The 20,014-nt window shown below is 44.5% G+C and overlaps 1 protein-coding gene across 1 annotated transcript in view; it reads left to right on the top strand.

Moving 5' to 3' along the window:
* Window positions 1-948: 948 nt before the first annotated feature.
* Window positions 949-20,014, top strand: part of LOC139411737 (mothers against decapentaplegic homolog 3) — a 39,457-nt gene continuing 20,391 nt past the window's right edge. The window contains exon 1 of the mRNA XM_071158422.1: window positions 949-1,354. Coding sequence (XP_071014523.1) covers window positions 1,152-1,354 — 203 coding nt within the window. The 5' untranslated portion in view covers window positions 949-1,151. The remainder of the gene's footprint in view (window positions 1,355-20,014) is intronic.

Here is a 20,014-nt window from a genome sequence, read left to right as displayed (position 1 = left end):
GTCTACACCTTTTGTATTCGGCATGTGTGACAAATACAATTGAATTTGACTGCCACAGTCTTGTAGCAATCACAGTTTTAGGATTGTGTTCTAAGAAGAGGAAACGATGACAGGTACTTCAGTGGTGTGTTGTGTGGATTCTGTCCAATAATCTGGAACACATTGGCAGTGGACCCCTTCAAAAAGTTTCCCAAATGGTAAGACAAGAGCAAAGCCTCTCCTGAGTTCTGGACTCAAATATTGTTTATGTTATTTTTTTCTGATAACGAGCAGAGATTACACACTTTATGCAATATGCACAAGCTTGCTGTGTACGATGTCAGTTCTCATTGATGAAAGGAACCTTGTGATCTTCTATAGGCCTCTATGTTTTATTAAGTGATGGTGCTGCATGCATTGTGGAATGTTACATAATGTATCAGACTTGAGCGTTGTGTGGAGTTTTTATCACAACTCTTGGCAATTGGTATGGGTTGGGACCAGGGACTGGGACCGAGCCGGTGGGGCAGGGCTGGTGGGGCAGGCCTGGGCGAAAGGCAGGGCCCGTGCAATGCAGATGCAGCACATTTTGGTCAGCTGCAGCCTACGGGCTTTCACAGATCTACTTTGCAGTCTGAATGGGGAGTCTACGGAGGGTAGTCGTCCTGCGTTTACATTTGAAGCAGATTTTTTAGTAGACTTCAGACGGAGCCTACGAAGGCGGATGACTATGAACTTGGCCAAACTTCGTTGATAATCACACGTATACCAACGCGTAGGAGGCCATATTACATATATTTTTTTTAATTCAAAATCCTTAGTCCAAAATGACGAATGTTCTTTGGTTTTCACCTACGGCTTTAATTTAGGCGAGGATGAAGAATGCATTTCGAATCGACTAGAGCGAACTACGTTTCGCCGCGGAGTGTTACTGATTTGAATCGTGTGCAACAGTGTAGTGGTGGAGTGGTGCGGTAATCGCTGAGCCAGTCTGTGCGCTAAAATTGGTAGCTACAAATGAACTTTGTTTGTGCAGCATATGTGTACATTTAACAAAGTCGTTGTTCAAGCGCCCACGTCATTTTGCCCTTTGGATAGCTTTACAAAATATTTACATCTGTATCTTGCGAAACCAAGGACCACAGTACTGGAAGGACTTTACTGACCTCAAGATGTCAATTCTGCCTTTTACTCCCCCCATTGTGAAAAGGCTTTTGGGTTGGAAAAAAGGCGAACAGAACGGACAAGAGGAGAAATGGTGTGAAAAAGCTGTGAAAAGCCTGGTGAAGAAGTTGAAGAAAACAGGGCAACTGGATGAATTGGAAAAAGCCATCACGACACAGAATATCAACACGAAATGTATTACCATACCAAGGTAGGCGACTAGAAACATACATTGCAATGTTTGCGCAAGAAATGGAATCGATTGAATGTGACAGTTTTCAAACACAAATCTGGCTAGGTAGTTAGGATGGACTTTCCAGTGGTAGCTTTCTCTTCCTCGCAAACAATTTGATATTGTAGCCATGGAATATTTCTCATTCAAGAATAGTTTGGCTTTTGGGGATCCTGCACAACCCATGGGTAGGTAACTAGCCAGCTAGCTAACTGAGCAAGTTATACAGTGAGCTGCCTCTTGTCTGCATCAGCAATCACAGTACAGTAAACATAGCTAGGTAGCAAATGTAGCTAGCTAGCGAGTGTTGAATGTTTTGAGGGTTGCCCGTGTTTCTTTTCAACAATAATCATTGCATGCCACTTTTGTTGCACCACGAATTCTAGTTCACTGTCCTAGCAGGCAAACTACACACTACCCTCGGTAGATATATTTATGATGCAGGAAACGAGGCGAATCTGCATAGTGGAATAGACAGCTGTTCAACTCTAAACACAAATGGGTGACGAAGTTATATAATTTGGCCTTAATCTGGGGCGCTTTCTACTAGGATGGTGCGTAGGCGAGACTGAATCATCGTTTTCGCCATGCAGTGCAATACATCCACTGCTGTCTTGACAGATTTCAACCCTTACACAGTAATGCCCGAACGTACTCTCCTTAAAAAACCATCAATTAGCCCTAGCCTAGTTCTGCATCCTTGTAAGCTTGTCATGTCACTATAATGCTGAAAAGCTAGCTTCTATTTACACCTCCTTGTCAGCTCAGTCAATGTGTTGTTTGTAAACTCATCCGTGTTTATTGTACAGAGAGCTTTCACATCCTTCAGTATACGGTATCGATGTTTGGTTTATTTGCAGCCACACTAGTATGTAATGCTTAAGTTTGGGTAACTTCTGTGACCCTACTGCTGTCACTGTTGGTATTTCAGAACCTCACAACAAAGCAGACCTGTGATTGGCTGAAACTTTCATGTTGTCCCATAAATTCCAGCAGTTAATCAATGAATCGGCCTTCAAAATCTCATCTCCACTTTTGTCTGACATGGACTGTTGGTTAGCAAGCTGCTGGGGCGGTGGTGTGGGCTGAAGTTGGGTATATTTAGCTAATCAGACACTCCCACATTCTTGTTTGACCATCACAAGTGTTGTGCATTCTTCAGTCAATTGAATATCCTCTTAGCCAGGCTTGTAGCGCTGAAGATATCTGGCCCGGAAGTATAATATGCTAATATCTCCCTAATACCCTGGCTGTAGTGCAAAAGCCCTTGTCACAGACCAGTGTCATATAGTCAATGCTGGGACTGGAATGGGGAAATCTGATCCAAGAGCAGTGCTTAGGGGGACTTCCTGCCCCTGAATAACGGCCCACATTGCCCGGGAGGTCTGTTCCTATTTATTCCCCTGTGGTGGGGCTGACAGCAGCTGCTTGCTCAGGCCTGTCAAGGTGGTCATGGGGGAGCTCTCCTGGCTAACACATGAATTCCCCAGCGCCTCATCATTACTATCCTCACAGCTGATGAGCTAGCTAAGCTATGGTAACTCACCAGACTCTCTGTACTGTGCTCCGGATTTCACTGAGTCACAGCTGGCTTGATAAAGCTGATGGTGGTGGATTTGTATGGAACGGTAACATGTGTAGCCTATAGGACAGGTGTTTGTGGGGAGACCCTAGTTGACGAATGATAATTAAAAAATGTCTGTAAAATGTTGGCATATTGTTACATTCAATTGAGAATTGAACTCCCAGTAAATAGGCATACTTTGAATAATTTACTGTGAACAGTGGTTATTACCCGTTTAGGCTTTCTGTTTTTAGAGTAGGGCTGTTCATGCCAGATTGGCCAAAAATAAATATATTTATGATGTTTTGGATCCTTCTGAGATGAAATCCATAGATGGGTCCATTGAGGGAAGTCTATACACGGGATTCCCCAGTAACACATCAGATAAAGGTACTCACTGATCTAGACCCCAAATCCTAAACCCGAGGAAGTTGAGCAACCGTCCTACCAGATCGAGACCCCAAATCCTAAACCTGAGGAAGTTGAGCAACCGACCTACCAGATCGAGACCCCAAATCCTAAACCTGAGGAAGTTGCGCAACTGACCTACCAGATCGAGACCCCAAATCCTAAACCTGAGGAAGTTGAGCAACTGACCTACCAGATCGAGACCCCAAATCCTAAACCTGAGGAAGTTGCGCAACTGACCTACCAGATCGAGACCCCAAATCCTAAACCTGAGGAAGTTGAGCAACTGACCTACCAGATTGAGACCCCAAATCCTAAACCTGAGGAAGTTGAGCAACCGACCTACCAGATCGAGACCCCAAATCCTAAACCCGAGGAAGTTGAGCAACTGACCTACCAGATCGAGACCCCAAATCCTAAACCTGAGGAAGTTGCGCAACTGACCTACCAGATCGAGACCCCAAATCCTAAACCTGAGGAAGTTGCGCAACTGACCTACCAGATCGAGACCCCAAATCCTAAACCTGAGGAAGTTGAGCAACTGACCTACCAGATCGAGACCCCAAATCCTAAACCTGAGGAAGTTGAGCAACTGACCTGATCTAAATGAAGCACAATTATTTCATATTGAAACAGGAGCTGTGTTAAACACTAAAGCCTCGGTGCCCGGTGTGGATTTAGAGGCCCTGGGTTGTTAGATAACATTTCAAATGGGTTTAACAGCAGCAATCTCCTCTAAGAAGCTGTGTAATCAGAGAGAGTTCTAGCCTATAGCTGGCCTAGTGGGTCATAGAGCAGTTTTAGGCCTCATGATTATTTTTTCCCTCCTGATTGTCTGAATACAAAACATCGAAATTATGATTTGTTTGTTTGGAAACCAGTAGTCTTATTTCCTGTTACATTTTTATTTTCTGAAATGTTGCGCAACAAATGGCTTTGTTTTCTACCCAGAGTTTGTCTTATTTTGTGGTGCAAAGCTATTGCTCGGCATGCTTCTTGGCGCCTCTACACTTTTGTGGTTTTGGACAGTCATTTTCTTTTGCTTTTTAAATAATGGGTAGTTCTGAGAAACTAAGGCTCTGGGCCAAATTCATGTCTTAGTCATTCTGCAGTGTGTACTTATGGCTTTGTGATGCCTCACACTCACACTCTCTCGCCTGAGCAATGCGGATGGCACTGGCAGGAACTTCGGTATGAGAGGCCTGCTTAGAGGCCCACTTCCGCCTAAAACAAACATTCTCACATCTGTCAAGTCATTTTAGAGTGACTTTCTCAGAGCCAGTGGAGGCGGCTGTTAAGTGACGGAGCCTGCTCTGTTTGAGTGGGGAGAAGACTAATGTTCTCTCCCTGTCCTTTTAAATGTGCTTTAGTGAACTGGAGGCTAGGTGTGGCCTTCCTAAAGCAAAATGGGACAACACTATAGTTTTCATGGGAGTCTCCCCTTTCCATAGTGGGGTCATATTAGTTTGTATCTCAAACGATCTGGACGCTACAGACAGAGGTTGGCACATCGACGGTACCGACGTCAGACGAGTCCGTAGCTTGTGGGGTTCTTAGAGCAAAACGGAGAACACCATGGTGTTAGTGAGAGGCTAGGTCCCTGCTAGGTCGTCATTGTAAATAAGAATTTGTTCTTAACTGACTTGCCTAGTTAAATAAAGGTTAAATAAAAAATAAATAAAATCAACAGTTTTAAGGATTAGGAGGAAGACACTTGCAGAGTCAATTCCATATCAGCGGCTGTCAATACATTAAAATAGAATGGAATTGACAATCCTACTTGAAAATTAGGAGCCAATTGTCGATTAGTTTCATGAGTTGAGTGTATTTTAACTGGTCTTCCCTCTTGACCCGTCCAAAACTCTAGGTCTTTACTGTGGAGCAGAGCTGAGAGAGCAGAACTGTAACAGACGGCACAGCATTGTCTCTCTCACTCTTGGTTCGGGGCCAGGACCCGGGAGCAGCAGTCTGTCTTGTCCACACACGTCCCTTTGGCTGCAGGGCTGCAGGCTGGTGCCACCGACTCACACGGCAGCATGTTTGAGCAGGAGAAAGACAGTCCCTGATTTTGTGTCTGGATTAAGGGCCATTCTGTGACTTTGGTTAATATGCCTTATTTATTTACTGTGGTATTGTTTGGGTAAAGAGTGTTGAGTATTGTTTCTTAACCTGGTATGGAAGTCAAAATTCTGCTATTGTGACAACACTAAGGGAGAGGAAGCGTGGAGAGAGAAACGGAAGCAGGAAGAACAGAGGGAGGAACTTGAGCTGATAACAAAATAATTAACAGATTGGTGTCCCCACCACAAGTGGTCTACAGTGCTGTTGTACAGCAATAGAAGCGTGGGTGATGGTGTCTATTAGATAAAGCATGTCATGATGAATAAACTGGCCTAGTTGCGATTTAGAAAATATTTGAGAATGCATTATACCACCGAAGTGACCTACAGTGAAATCTCAACTATGTACACACGCACTAGAGGTCGACCGATTATGATTTTTCAACGTCGATACCGATTATTGGAGGACCATAAAAGCCGATACTGATTAATCGGACGATTTTATTTATTTGTAATAATGACAATTACAACAATACTGAATGAACACATATTTTAACATAATACATCAATAAAATCAATTTAGCCTCAAATAAATAATGAAACATGTTCAATTTGGTTTAAATAATGCAAAAACAAAGTGTTGGAGAAGAAAGTAAAAGTGCAGTATGTTCCATGTAAAATATGTTCCATGTAAGAAAGCTAACGTTTCAGTTCCTCGCTCAGAACATGAGAACATATGAAAGCTGGTGGTTCCTTTTAACATGAGTCTTCAATATTCCCAGGTAAGAAGTTTTAGGTTGTAGTTATTATAGGAATAATAGGACTATTTCCCTCTATACCATCTGTATTTCATTATCCTTTGACTATTGGATGTTCTTATAGGCACTTTTGTATTGCCAGTGTAACAGTATAGCTTCCGTCCCTCTCCTCGCTCCTCCCTGGGCTCGAACCAGCAACACAACGACAATTAGCGCCCGCTAACTAGCTAGCCATTTCACTTCGGTTACACAAGCCTCATCTTGGGAGTTGATAGGCTTGAAGTCATAAACAGCGCAATGCTTGACGCACAACGAAGAGCTGCTGGCAAAACGCACGAAAGTGCTGTTTGAATTAATGTTTACGCGCCTGCTTCTGCCTACCACCGCTCAGTCAGATACTTGTATGCTCAGTCAGATTATATGCAACGCATGACACGCTAGATAATATCTAGAAATATCATCAACCATGTGTAGTTAACTAGTGATTATGATTGATTGTTTTTTATAATATAAGTTTAATGCTAGCTAGCAACTTACCTTGGCTTACTGCATTCACATAACAGGCAGCCTCCTTGTGGAGTGCAACGAGAAAGAGGCAGGTTGTTATTGCGTTGGACTAGTTAAGGTTGCAAGATTGGATCCCCCGAGCTGACAAGGTGAAAATCTGTCGTTCTGCCCCTGAACAAGGCAGTTAACCCACTGTTCCTAGGCCATCATTGTAAATAAGAATTTGTTCTTAACTGACTTGCCTAGTTAAATAAAGATTAAATAAAGGTGTAAAAAAATAAAGAAATAAATCTGCGCCCAAAAATACCGATTTCCGACTGTTATGAAAACTTGAAATTGGCCCTGATTAATCGGTCGACCTCTAACACGCACACACCAAGGTTGTTATAGTAAATATTTAACTGAAATTAAATTATTATCCCCGTTTGGAAAAACTCGAACTACAATTAAGCTATTAACTTTTACTCCAAAAACGAATAAAGCTAAAATATAAACCATCATGAATTATGTTAATCTTAAAGAAAACTGTTCTCAAAATCTGTGGTTTTCAAGCTGCTGAATCTGGTGGGTAAATGCAGCCAGGAGATGGAGACGTTTCAAAAAGGCCTCGCTTGTGTATCACTGTTCCGGGGCGCCGCTGCTCCGGGGCGCCGCTGCTCCGGGGCGCCGCTAGCTAACGTGGAAAAACATAGAAGATGTTAGCTACCTAGACAAACACGTACTACTACAGTTGAAACTGTGGCTTCGGATCTTGACTTTTCGGGACTCCTCTTCCTGAACGCTAAAGGTCCCGAAGTTTCTGCTCATGTGCGGTACTCTACTTAACACCGTCTCTTCTCGTAGAGAACAGGCTGCTCTGGTGAATGGTGCTCCTTTAATGATGTGAGATCAAGGTCTGCCAGATCCCATAGTGATAGTACCATTTTTATTCATTTCTGTTATGAAGAATAATATTTGTGGGGTGCTTATATTTGTCCTGTTACACACAAGTGTGTTTTGGAAATGTGTTTCTGGCATATCCCAACTCCCCCTGAGAAACACCCACAGGGAATGGGGTCACGGCCTGGGTCAACGTTGTACAGCACCCTTGGAGCAATTAGGATTAATTACCTGGCTCAAGGGCACAGCGACAGATTTTTCACCTTGTTGGCTCCGGTATTTGAACCAGTGACCTTTCGGTTACTGGCCCAACGCTACCTGCCGCCCCTGCCAAATATAACTGCATAGTATAAAGTTACTGTAAGACAAGAAACACCACCTCATTTCTTATATTTCAGGATGTGGCCAAAACTAAAGTGTGCCACTAGGCAAAATATGTGCTTTGATTGAAACTAAAAACAGTTAGTCTTTGCTGCAGTTTAACACAATCTGATCTAAAATGTGCTCACAGTACCTCATTCAAAAATACACTGTATAGCTCAAGTTGATCTGAATGAATATTCTGAATGAATATGATTGAGATCACATGGTTAATATGCAGATGCTGCGTGGACATTTCACCGGTAAAACTTGAAGAATTATCATTCACGGTTTGACAGTGAGAAATGTGAAGCGAGAGTGACCACAGCAATGTGGGCATAAAGTAGACGTAAATAAACCCAGGGGTCTTCTGCTCTGGGGGACACGGGATCCGCAGCCTCTGAGACGACAAGTTAAAAAGCCTTGGATTGTCGTCAGCATGGGCGTCAGTTTCATTCCAATATATGTCACATTGAGCTTGGCGTTATCTTTTGAACTGCCCGCCCCCATTGGATTGTCGTCAGCGTGGGCGTCAGTTTTATTCCACTATATAAGTCACATTGAGCTTGGCGTTATCATTTGAACTGCCCGCCCCCAATGCAAGAAGTGACATCCTCCAAAATCACTATACAACACATGTCTCCTAGCCTCCCAGCATGCTTTCTGTCCCTAACACTAAATAATAGAAAATATTTTAAGACCAAACTAAAGCAAATCAGGTCTAAAAACGAACAGATTTATGAATTAAAATCTAAAAATGAACAGTAACCTTGGCGCACACAAGTAAAGTACTGAAAAATATATATATAAACACATCATGGAAAGTACTGATAAATACAAGCGCATCATGTAAAGTGTTGGTTTCATGAGCTGAAATAAAATCTCCCAGAAATTCTCACCATACGCTCAAAAACCTTATTTCTCTCAGATTCTGTACACATTTGTTTTACGTCCGTGTTAGTGAGCATTTCTCCTTTGCCAAGATAATCCATCCACCTGACAGATGTGGCCTATCAAGATAATCCATCCACCTGACAGATGTGGCCTATCAAGATCAATCCATCCACCTGACAGATGTGGCCTATCAAGATAATCCATCCACCTGGCAGATGTGGCCTATCAAGATAATCCATCCACCTGACAGATGTGGCCTATCAGGATCAATCATCCACCCGGACAGCTGATGAAACTGAGGAGTATTTCTGTCTGTAATTTAAAAAAAAAACTCATTCTGATTATCTGGGCCTGTCTCCCCAGTGGGTGGGCCTATGGCTGTGCCCCTGCCCAGTCATGTGGGCGGTAGGTAGCCTAGTGGTTAGAGTATTGGGCCAGTAACCAAAAGGTCAGCTCGGGGATTCGATCTAGCAACAAGGTAAAAATCTGTCGTTCTGCCCCTGAACAAGGCAGTTAATCCACTGTTCCCTGGTAGGCCGTCATTGTAAATAAGAATTTGTTCTTAACTGACATTAAATAAAAGTAAAATATATATATATTTTTTTTAATGTGACATACAGATCAATGTACACTGCTCAAAAAAATAAAGGGAACATTTAAACGACACAATGTAACTCCAAGTCAATCACACTTCGGTGAAATCAAACTGTCCACTTAGGAAGCAAATCAAATTTATTTATATAGCCCTTCGTACATCAGCTGATATCTCAAAGTGCTGTACAGAAACCCAGCCTAAAACCCCAAACAGCAAGCAATGCAGGTGTAGAAGCACGGTGGCTTGGAAAAACTCCCTAGAAAGGCCAAAACCTAGGAAGAAACCTAGAGAGGAACCAGGCTATGTGGGGTGGCCAGTCCTCTTCTGGCTGTGCCGGGTGGAGATTATAACAGAACATGGTCAAGATGTTCAAATGTTCATAAATGACCAGCATGGTCGAATAATAATAAGGCAGAACAGTTGAAAGAAACTGGAGCAGCAGCACGGCCAGGTGGACTGGTGACAGCAAGGAGTCATCATGTCAGGTAGTCCTGGGGCATGGTCCTAGGGCTCAGGTCCTCCGAGAGAGAGAAAGAGAGAATTAGAGAACGCACACTTAGATTCACACAGGACACCGAATAGGACAGGAGAAGTACTCCAGATATAACAAACTGACCCTATCCCCCCGACACATAAACTACTGCAGCATAAATACTGGAGGCTGAGACAGGAGGGGTCAGGAGACACTGTGGCCCCATCCGAGGACACCCCCGGACAGGGCCAAACAGGAAGGATAGCAACACTGATTGACAATACATTTCACATGCTGTTGTGCAAATGGAGTAGACAACAGGTGGAAATTATAGGCAATTAGCAAGACACCCCCAATAAAGGAGTGGTTCTGCAGGTGGGGACCACAGACCACTTCTCAGTTCCTATGCTTCCTGGCTGATGTTTTGGTCACTTTTGAATGCTGGCGGTGCTTTCACTCTAGTGGTAGCATGAGACGGAGTCTACAACCCAAACAAGTGGCTCAGGTAGTGCAGCTCATCCAGGATGGCACATCTATGCAAGCTGTGGCAAGAAGGTTTGCTGTGTCTGTCAGCGTAGTGTCCAGAGCATGGAGGCGCTACCAGGAGACAGGCCAGTACATCAGGAGACGTAGAGGAGGCCGTAGGAGGGCAACAACCCAGCAGCAGGACCGCTACCTCCGCCTTTGTGCAAGGAGGAGCACTGCCAGAGCCCTGCAAAATGACCTCCAGCAGGCCACAAATGTGCATGTGTCTGCTCAAACGGTCAGAAACAGACTTCATGAGGGTTGTATGAGGGCCCGACGTCCACAGGTGGGGGTTGTGCTTACAGCCCAACACCGTGCAGGACGTTTTTCATTTGCCAGAGAACACCAAGATTGGCAAATTCGCCACTGGCGCCCTGTGCTCTTCACAGATGAAAGCAGGTTCACACTGAGCACATGTGACAGACGTGACAGTCTGGAGACGCCGTGGAGAACGTTCTGCTGCCTGCAACATCCTCCAGCATGACCGGTTTGGCGGTGGGTCAGTCATGGTGTGGGGTGGCATTTCTTTGGGGGGGCCGCACAGCCCTCCATGTGCTCGCCAGAGGTAGCCTGACTGCCATTAGGTACCGAGATGAGATCCTCAGACCCCTTGTGAGACCATATGCTGGTGCGGTTGGCCCTGGGTTCCTCCTAATGCGAGACAATGCTAGACCTCACGTGGCTGGAGTGTGTCAGCAGTTCCTGCAAGAGGAAGGCATTGATGCTATGGACTGGCCCGCCCGTTCCCCAGACCTGAATCCAATTGAGCACATCTGGGACATCATGTCTCGCTCCATCCACCAACCACAGACTGTCCAGGAGATGCTTTAGTCCAGCTCTTGGAGGAGATCCCTCAGGAGACCATCCGCCACCTCATCAGGAGCATGCCCAGGCGTTGTAGAGAGGTCATACAGGCACGTGGAGGCCACACACACTACTGAGCCTCATTTTGACTTGTTTTAAGGACATTACATCAAAGTTGAATCCGCCTGTAGTGTGGTTTTCCACTTTAATTTTGAGTGGGACTCCAAATCCAGACCCTCCATGAGTTAATAAATTTGATTTCCATTGATACTTTTTGTGTGATTTTGTTGTCCAGCACATTCAACTATGTAAAGAAAAAAGTATTTAATAAGAATATTTAATTCATTCAGATCTAGGATGTGTTATTTTAGTGTTCCCTTTATTTATTTGAGCAGTGTATTTAAAGTGACTGATTTCCTTATATGAACGCTAACTCAGTAAAATGGTTGAAATTGAGTTTAATATTTTTGTTCAGTGTGGTGGTAGTCGTGGTTGTAGTCGTGGTGGTGATAGTCGTGGTTGTAGTCGTGGCCAATAGGACACAAAGCAGGCTTGTTGTCTGTGTGAAGAGTTAGTGTTCTTCTCCCCCACAGACAGATAGTGGTCAGGCCAAGGCAAAGCAGAGTAGAGCTTTCTCTCACTAATATAACCTAACTCCTGCCGCCTCCACACAGAGCAGCAGTTGCTAACCAAACAGCAGCCCACACCCTCCCCAAGGCCCCAGCAACCAGCCGCAGCACATTCCTCTGGGCTGACTAACCACGCCTCACACACACACACACACACTATAAGCCCCGCACACACTCAGCGCATGGAGGGAGCGTGGAGACCACGATTGGGGCACTCACACTTAATACCATGACCAGACCTGGCACAGCGCACACACACACACACACACACGCACAATACCCATGATGCCCTCTGCTTGGAAACACAGAAGCAGTCAACAAGCCAAAAATGCAGATGACCCGGTGCCCACATACACTGAGGAATCGTCACACAAACCCCTCCTGCTTCTGGATGAGGTACAGTGATGGTACACGCTGGAGCTACCAGGCAGAGCAGACCGGCAACACTGTGTCCCTCTGTACCCATCTGCCAAGACTACACACACACACACACACAGATGGAGACACACACAGAAGGAACAGAAAGAGAGATGTCTCAGACAGCAGTATCCACTTTCTGTCAGACAAATCAAACAATAGGGTTGAGCAGCCAGTGGTAATTACAACACAGACAGACAAACTCTCAGTGAACCAGTGTGTATCACATCACTAGAGAACAATACAGTCTGGACTGTGACTCAGGTACCTGCTTTAAAATGTGTGGGTGTGTGTGAGGAGGAGACATTGTGATGGCTCTGAGGGGTCTGTCCCAGACAGATTGAGATTAAACGCCTTTGTCGAGCGAGTCAACCAGAAAGTGTGTGTCTGTCTGTTTTAGTTAGTTTTTTAGTTGCAGTGCTCAGGCTAGTATCTCTGTCTGTTTGTTTTAGTTGCAGTGCTCAGGCTAGTGTTTCTGTCTGTTTGTTTTGTTTGTTTATAGTTGCAGTGCTCAGGCTAGTGTCTCTGTCTGTTTGTTTTAGTTGCAGTGCTCAGGCTTGTGTCTCTGTCTGTTTGTTTTAGTTTCAGTGCTCAGGCTAGTGTCTCTGTCTGTTTGTTTTAGTTGCAGTGCTCAGGCTTGTGTCTCTGTCTGTTTGTTTTAGTTGCAGTGCTCAGGCTAGTGTCTCTGTCTGTTTGTTTTAGTTGCAGTGCTCAGGCTTGTGTCTCTGTCTGTTTGTTTTAGTTGCAGTGCTCAGGCTTGTGTCTCTGTCTGTTTGTTTTAGTTGCAGTGCTCAGGCTTGTGTCTCTGTCTGTTTGTTTTAGTTGCAGTGCTCAGGCTTGTGTCTCTGTCTGTTTGTTTTAGTTGCAGTGCTCAGGCTTGTGTCTCTGTCTGTTTGTTTTAGTTGCAGTGCTCAGGCTTGTGTCTCTGTCTGTTTGTTTTAGTTGCAGTGCTCAGGCTAGTGTTTCTGTCTGTTTGTTTTTAGTTGCAGTGCTCAGGCTAGTGTCTGTCTGTTTGTTTTAGTTGCAGTGCTCAGACCAGTCTCCTTGTCCGTTTGTTTTTAGTTGCAGTGCTCAGGCTAGTGTGTCTGTCAGTTTGTTTTTAGCTGCAGTGCTCAGGCTAGTGTTTCCTTGGCAATATTAGGTTAAGCATTAAGCAAAGGCCCTAAAGCAACATCCAGGGTGGTCTGCAATACCTTTTATCGGTTGAAATCAAATGAAGCACAACGTATTTTGGTCCAGGCTAGTTCCTCCCTGCCTATCTAATGGTTGAACCTATTTAACTTTCAGTTAGTATTTCATCTTGGCTGAATGAACATTAGCCTTTTCCCCGTGTGTTTGATGTTGGTGTTGAGACCACCCCAGACGCAGGCAGGCACACACACATTGTCTCTGCTCCAGCTGTGCTCACTGAAACAGGATGTGTTTGCCTGCTGTTTTGAGCTGAGGGGAAGAGAGGAAATATCTAACTAGCTAGCAGGTGAATGACTGGCAGGGCAGGTGCACCCTTAGGATTTCCCCCAGACATGGAAGCTGTAAAGGTAGAGTTCAGGAAGTGTGTGGTATCATTTAGGGCTGCCCCCCCCCCCCCCCATGTTTTGCTTGCTGATGCAGTGTCATTTACCAGGTTACCACTGTCTGCTTCCAGTCAGATTGGACACTTTGGCTGGCCACAAGCTTTTATGATGGGGCACACAATGCTTGGAGGGTGGAGAGGAGGAGAGGGGAAGTAGTCGGGCCAGGGTGGACAGACGGAGGGGGGGGGGGGGGGCAGCAGACACTCTGAGCCGCCCTGATCTATTGAGACAGTCTGTCATTCTTTTACCCCCTTTTGTCCTGCTCTCTCTCTCTCTCTGCTCTCTCTCTCTCTCTGCTCTCTCTCTCCCTGCTCTCTCTCTCTCCCTGCTCTCTCTCTCTCTCCCTTCTCTCTCCTCTCTCCTCTCTCCTTTCTCCTCTCTCCTCTCTCTTATATTTATATATATTTCTGCATGAGGACATGGCCATTCTGTTATTGTAGATCAGTCTCTGTAGTTTAAAAAAACCTCTGAGTGCCTGGGCAGTACGGTACACAGTGTCATTCTCATGGTTCTCTCTCTGTGTCTCTGTCTCTCATATATTTCTGCATGAGGACATGGCCATTCTGTTATTGTAGATCAGTGTCTGTAGTTTATGGACATTAGAGACAGGCAAGGTAGTCTTTGTTGTGTTGCTCGACTGTAGTTAGTCATTATGAGGGAGCAGAAATAGAATGTTTAGTTTAACTAGATTCTATATCAAAGCATAGCCTATAGGCTAGACCAACCAGGATTAGGATTATTAGTGAATAAACTGTCAATCATTTAAATATCTTAAATAAGTACAACGATGTAGCCTGGTGGATGTTTTTCTACCAGTCCAACTTCCTTTTGACTCACTGTAGCAGTGTGCTGAGTGAGTTAAAGAATTCCGTGGCCAAAGTTTTGGCCTTGGTCCACAGAGGGGTGTGTGTGTGTTCAGAAGCGCTTGGAGCACAGAACCGTAGCCAGTGTGTGACTGTTCGTGCTTCAAAGTGTTTGTTTTGCCCCCTCAGATTAGTGCAGCTCAGCCTGGGCCAGTCAGAGTCTCTGATCTGAGGCAGACACACACACACACCCCACCAACCCCTTAAATCTGAGAACCCCCTCTCACACAACCCCTAACCCCTCCACCCCTGCAACAGCAGCTGTACCAACCCACAAATCTGGGCCCTTTCTTCTCCATACTACACAAACATAGACAACACACACAACAGCAGGCGATGTGGGTGAGGCAGGGGGATTTAGGGTGCAGGTCTCCCATCTCCTCCAGGGTTGTGAGGGGGCTCCGGGTCAGTCTCTGTTGGAGAGCCACAGTACCCTCCACCCAGTTCCCCCCAAAGCAAATTCAACTTCTAACCCTTTCCACATCAGTTCAACACCTCCATTTAAATGTCCACATTGTTAACAGATTTCTCTTTGTCACACTTTATTCAAATGCCTGGATGCATTCTGCAAACGGTGGAACAGGCTACATCTGATAACACAACAACTGAATGGCAGTGGCCAACTACTGTAGCTATCTAGACAGCTGACCTCTGTAACTAGCAGGCAAGCTAGCAAGCAAAGCTGAAGGGATCGCAAACCGGTTAGAGTAACTCTAGCCAATGCAACTTTTGTTGGCCCAGGACCCGTCTTTTCAATGCTGCCTTCGTATTCTGATAGCTGAAGTTGCATGTAAGTGTCGGGTGTATAGCGAACTATACTGTAATGCCGCATAGGCCTAGTTGAATGGAATCAGGACTGAGGATGAACATGAGTAACCATGCTCCATTAGCTAGGTCTAGCTGCATGGAATCAGGACTGGGGATAAACATGAGTAACCATGCTCCATTAGCTAGGTCTAGCTGAATGGAATCAGGACTGGGGATAAACATGAGTAACCATGCTCCATTAGCTAGGTCTAGCTGCATGGAATCAGGACTGGGGATAAACATGAGTAACCATGCTCCATTTAGCTAGGTCTAGCTGAATGGAATCAGGACTGGGGATAAACATGAGTAACCATGCTCCATTAGCTAGGCCTAGTGACTCACCGCTTCTCACTAGTTTTCCCCCTAGATACACTCTAGAAGGTCATGTACTTGTTTACCCACTTTCTGTCACCGAAATGATATTATTTTTGTACATGGCCTGTTCAGTGTGGGATTGCTGAGAGTGTCATTCAGTGTAACTTGCCTCAGTCACACAGCCACACCTAGGGCCTGGCTGTTCTGCTGGCCTGGGTCCCATGGAGGGCTTGGACTCCGGATCCTTCCTGAACCCATTTGGTGTTTTCCATTCCCCAGCACCCGATCCATCTTTCATGTCTTGTCAAGAGTGCTCGCCCACCGGCACCGGCAGGGCATACCGGGTCAAAGCCATTCCTCCACTGCCATCCTGGAACATATTTGAAACACAACGCGCTCCACATACTCATAAAGCATATTTGAAGAGTGCGAGGTCGTCTGGGGCCTGGTATGGCCCCTCCAACAACATGGTAGTCGCTCGGGGACGGTGGCATGTTATGAATGGCTGGGGGTTGTTCTGGGCAACGTTTCACTCACTTCTATCGCTGTGGTAAATGTCTTGAACAGTGACTCAGCGGCTGTATGTGAAGTTGTTGGCGTTTTTGCCTAGGGCTTGTTGTATGGTCCCTTCCTTCCTCCCTCCCTGGACTGTGCTAGTGGAATCCCTCACGTTAGAACAGCACATTGAGTCTGAATCTGTGTGTCTTGTGTTTCCTGGACCTGAGTTGGTCCAGACCAGAAAGCTGTTGCGGGGGTTCAGTGACGAGAGTAGGGTCCCAGTGAAGGGCTGAGTCAGGGAATGAGAATGGGCAATTCCAAGGTAACGGAATTACGCAGAGACTCCGATTTTTCCATTTAAAATGTATGCCAAACAAAAACTATTGATTTTTCAAAGTTTAACAAACCATACAATTCTATGCACAAAGACTACTTTTAACAATTACCATAGTAAATAAAACTAAAAACATTTACTGGAAATTACGGTAAAATCTCTCCTGGTTTATTCTGTGACCAAAGTTGTATCTGCACAGTTCTGCTGTAAATGTGGTTTTGCCACACACCGTAATAGTTTTGGTGAATAGGATGTTTTTGTCTGTTCCATGTTCAGTGTCAACCCCCAGCCTAAACCCCAAAGGAATACACCCACTGTAGAGCATGGGCCTGAGACGCAGTTACATCACCTCAGCCCAGTCTGTACACACACACACACCAACCAAACAAACCTGGGTTCAAATACTAGTTCTATTACTTTTCAATACATTTCAAAACAATTATTCAGATAACTAAAGGTTATCTAGTTAATTTTATGTTTAAAAATAAACTAGTTGTTGAATATTGGAATGTATTTGATACACTTTTTGAAAATACTACACTGACTCAAATCCACGCCCAAGCCTGACCTTTAATCCATAACCCTACAACTATACCGAACTCCTAAACCTACCTGTATCCCATAACCCTACAACTATACCGAACTCCTAAACCTACCTGTATCCCATAACCCTACAACTATACCGAACTCCTAAACCTACCTGTATCCCATAACCTTTAACCCATAACCCTACAACTATACCGAACTCCTAAACCTACCTGTATCCCATAACCTTAATTATAACCCAACAACTATACCGAACTCCTAAACCTACCTGTATCCCATAGCCTTAATTATAACCCAACAACTATACCGAACTCCTAAACCTACCTGTATCCCATAGCCTTAATTATAACCCTAAAACTATACCAAACTCCTAAACCTACCTGTATCCCATAACCTTTAACCCATAACCCTACAACTATACCGAACTCCTAAACCTACCTGTATCCCATAGCCTTAATTATAACCCTAATTTGAACCTTAAATGTAACCCCTAAGCCTAAAATAGCATTTTTCCTCGTGGACTGGAAAAATGTCCCTACTTACCCAAATTTTTCCTTGTTTTACTATCCTTGTGAGGACTTCTGGTACCTACAAGGATAGTTAAACACAGAACACTAGAGAGTGAGCTGAGCTAACCCAGCCCCCCATTAACCTTAATTCTTTATGATGGCCACAGGACTCACTGATGTGCAAAGCCCCAGGAAATGGCTGCTCGTTTACGGGCTGTGGCAACAGCAACCCACTGACTCCTTTTCAGCCAATTGGGGCTCATAAAAGGGGACCTTGCCCTGTGCCATGCGCTGTGGGAAATACCTTTTTTGTTTAATAAGAACCGGAGGATGTGTTTGAGTAGGACCGAGAGCTCGTCGGGATACAGAACTGAATGCTCTCTGTGACAATGTGACTTCTGATTAGGGACGGTATGTTATAGATTTTCTGCTGGTGGACACACACACACACACACACACACACACAGGTTTTTATGGTTTAATTATTTAGTTTGGTTTAAGGCAACATTGTTGAATCCCAACCCCCCCCCCACACACACACACACACCTGTCCTCCACCACCACACACAGGGGGATTCTGCTTGTAACGACTTCCCCTTTCTCAAAATGCCAAGACAGTGAAAAGCTGCTATGAAATATTAAAGGCCCTGATGTTTTTCCCTCTGGAGGCACAGTAGTTGGCTGAGACTAACACACACGCGCTCAGTCTGGCTGAGTACCACTGAAGGCTCCTCCAATCACATTACAGCATGGAGTGTTGGTACGGTGAGGTCACTGGTTAGACTCCTCGTTGCTCCGCTGAGACTCTCCTGCAGGCTTCTAAAGAGCTTAGAGGGGGACCAGATTGAACCCTAACAGGGATAAAAATAGAGGTCGACCGATTTATGATTTTTCAACGCCGATACCGATTATTGGAGGACCAAAAAAAGCCACTAACGATTAATTGGCATATTTTTTAAAATATATTTTAAAATATATATATATATATTTGTTGTAATGACCAATAAACACATATTTTAACTTTAATATAATACATCAATAAAATCAATTTAGTCTCAAATAAATAATGAAACATGTTCAATTTGGTTTAAATAATGCAAAAACAGTGTTGGAGAAGAAAGTAAAATTGCAATATGTCCCATGTAAGAAAGCTAACGTTTCAGTTCCTCGCTCAGAACATGAGAACATATGAATGCTGGTGGTTCCTTTTAACATGAGTCTTCAATATTCCCAGGTAAGAAGTTTTAGGTTGTAGTTATTATTGGACTATTTCTCTCTATACCATTTGTATTTCATTAACCTTTGACTATTGGATGTTCTTATAGGCACTTTAGTATTGCCAGTGTAACAGTATAGCTTCCGTCCCTCTCCTCGCCCCTACCTGGGCTCGAACCAGCAACACAATGACAACATCCACCACATCGAAGCAGCGTTACCCATGTAGAGCAAGGGAAACAACCACCCCAAGGCTCAGAGCGAGTGAAGTTTGAAACGCTATTAGCGTGCGCTAACTAGCCAGCCATTTCACTTCGGTCACACCAGCCTCATCTCGGGAGTTGATAGGCTTGAAGTCATAAACAGTGCAATGCTTGACGCGTAACGAAGAGCTGCTGGCAAAACGCAGGAAAGTGCTGTTTGAATGAATGTTTACGCGCCTGCTTCTGCCTACCACCGCTCAGTCAGATACTTAGATACTTGTATGCTTGTATGCTCAGTCAGATTATATGCAACGCAGGACACGCTAGATAATATCTAGTAATATCATCAACCATGTGTAGTTAACTAGTGATTATGATTGATTGTTTTTTATAAGATATGTTTAATGCTAGCTAGCAACTTACCTTGGCTTACTGCATTTGCGTAACAGGCAGTCTCCTTGTGGAGTGCAACAAGAGAGAGGCAGGTCGTTATTGCGTTGGACTAGTTAACTGTAAGGTTGCAAGATTGGATCCCCCGAGCTGACAAGGTGAAAATCTCTTTCTGCCCCTGAACAAGGCAGTTAACCCACTGTTCCTAGGCTGTCATTGAAAATAAGAATGTGTTCTTAACTGACTTGCCTAGTTAAATAAAGGTGTAAAAAGAAATTTTAAAAACGGCAAATCGGCGCCCAAAAATACCGATTTCCGATTGTAATGAATACTTGAAATCGGCCCTAATTAATCGGCCATTCAGATTAATCGGTCGACCTCTACTCCATACATCTTGTCAAATATAGAGAACTGATGGTGTATACTGGTTGTTGGAATGTCATAGGGTACTTGGGTGTCTTTTTGAAAAAAGAAATGGATTCTTCATGTCTTACTCATTTGTAGGAAGTAGTT

This window comes from Oncorhynchus clarkii, chromosome 6, assembly GCF_045791955.1.
Source record: "Oncorhynchus clarkii lewisi isolate Uvic-CL-2024 chromosome 6, UVic_Ocla_1.0, whole genome shotgun sequence".
NCBI lineage: Eukaryota > Metazoa > Chordata > Actinopteri > Salmoniformes > Salmonidae > Oncorhynchus > Oncorhynchus clarkii.
This window is presented reverse-complemented; position numbering and strand designations above follow the sequence as displayed.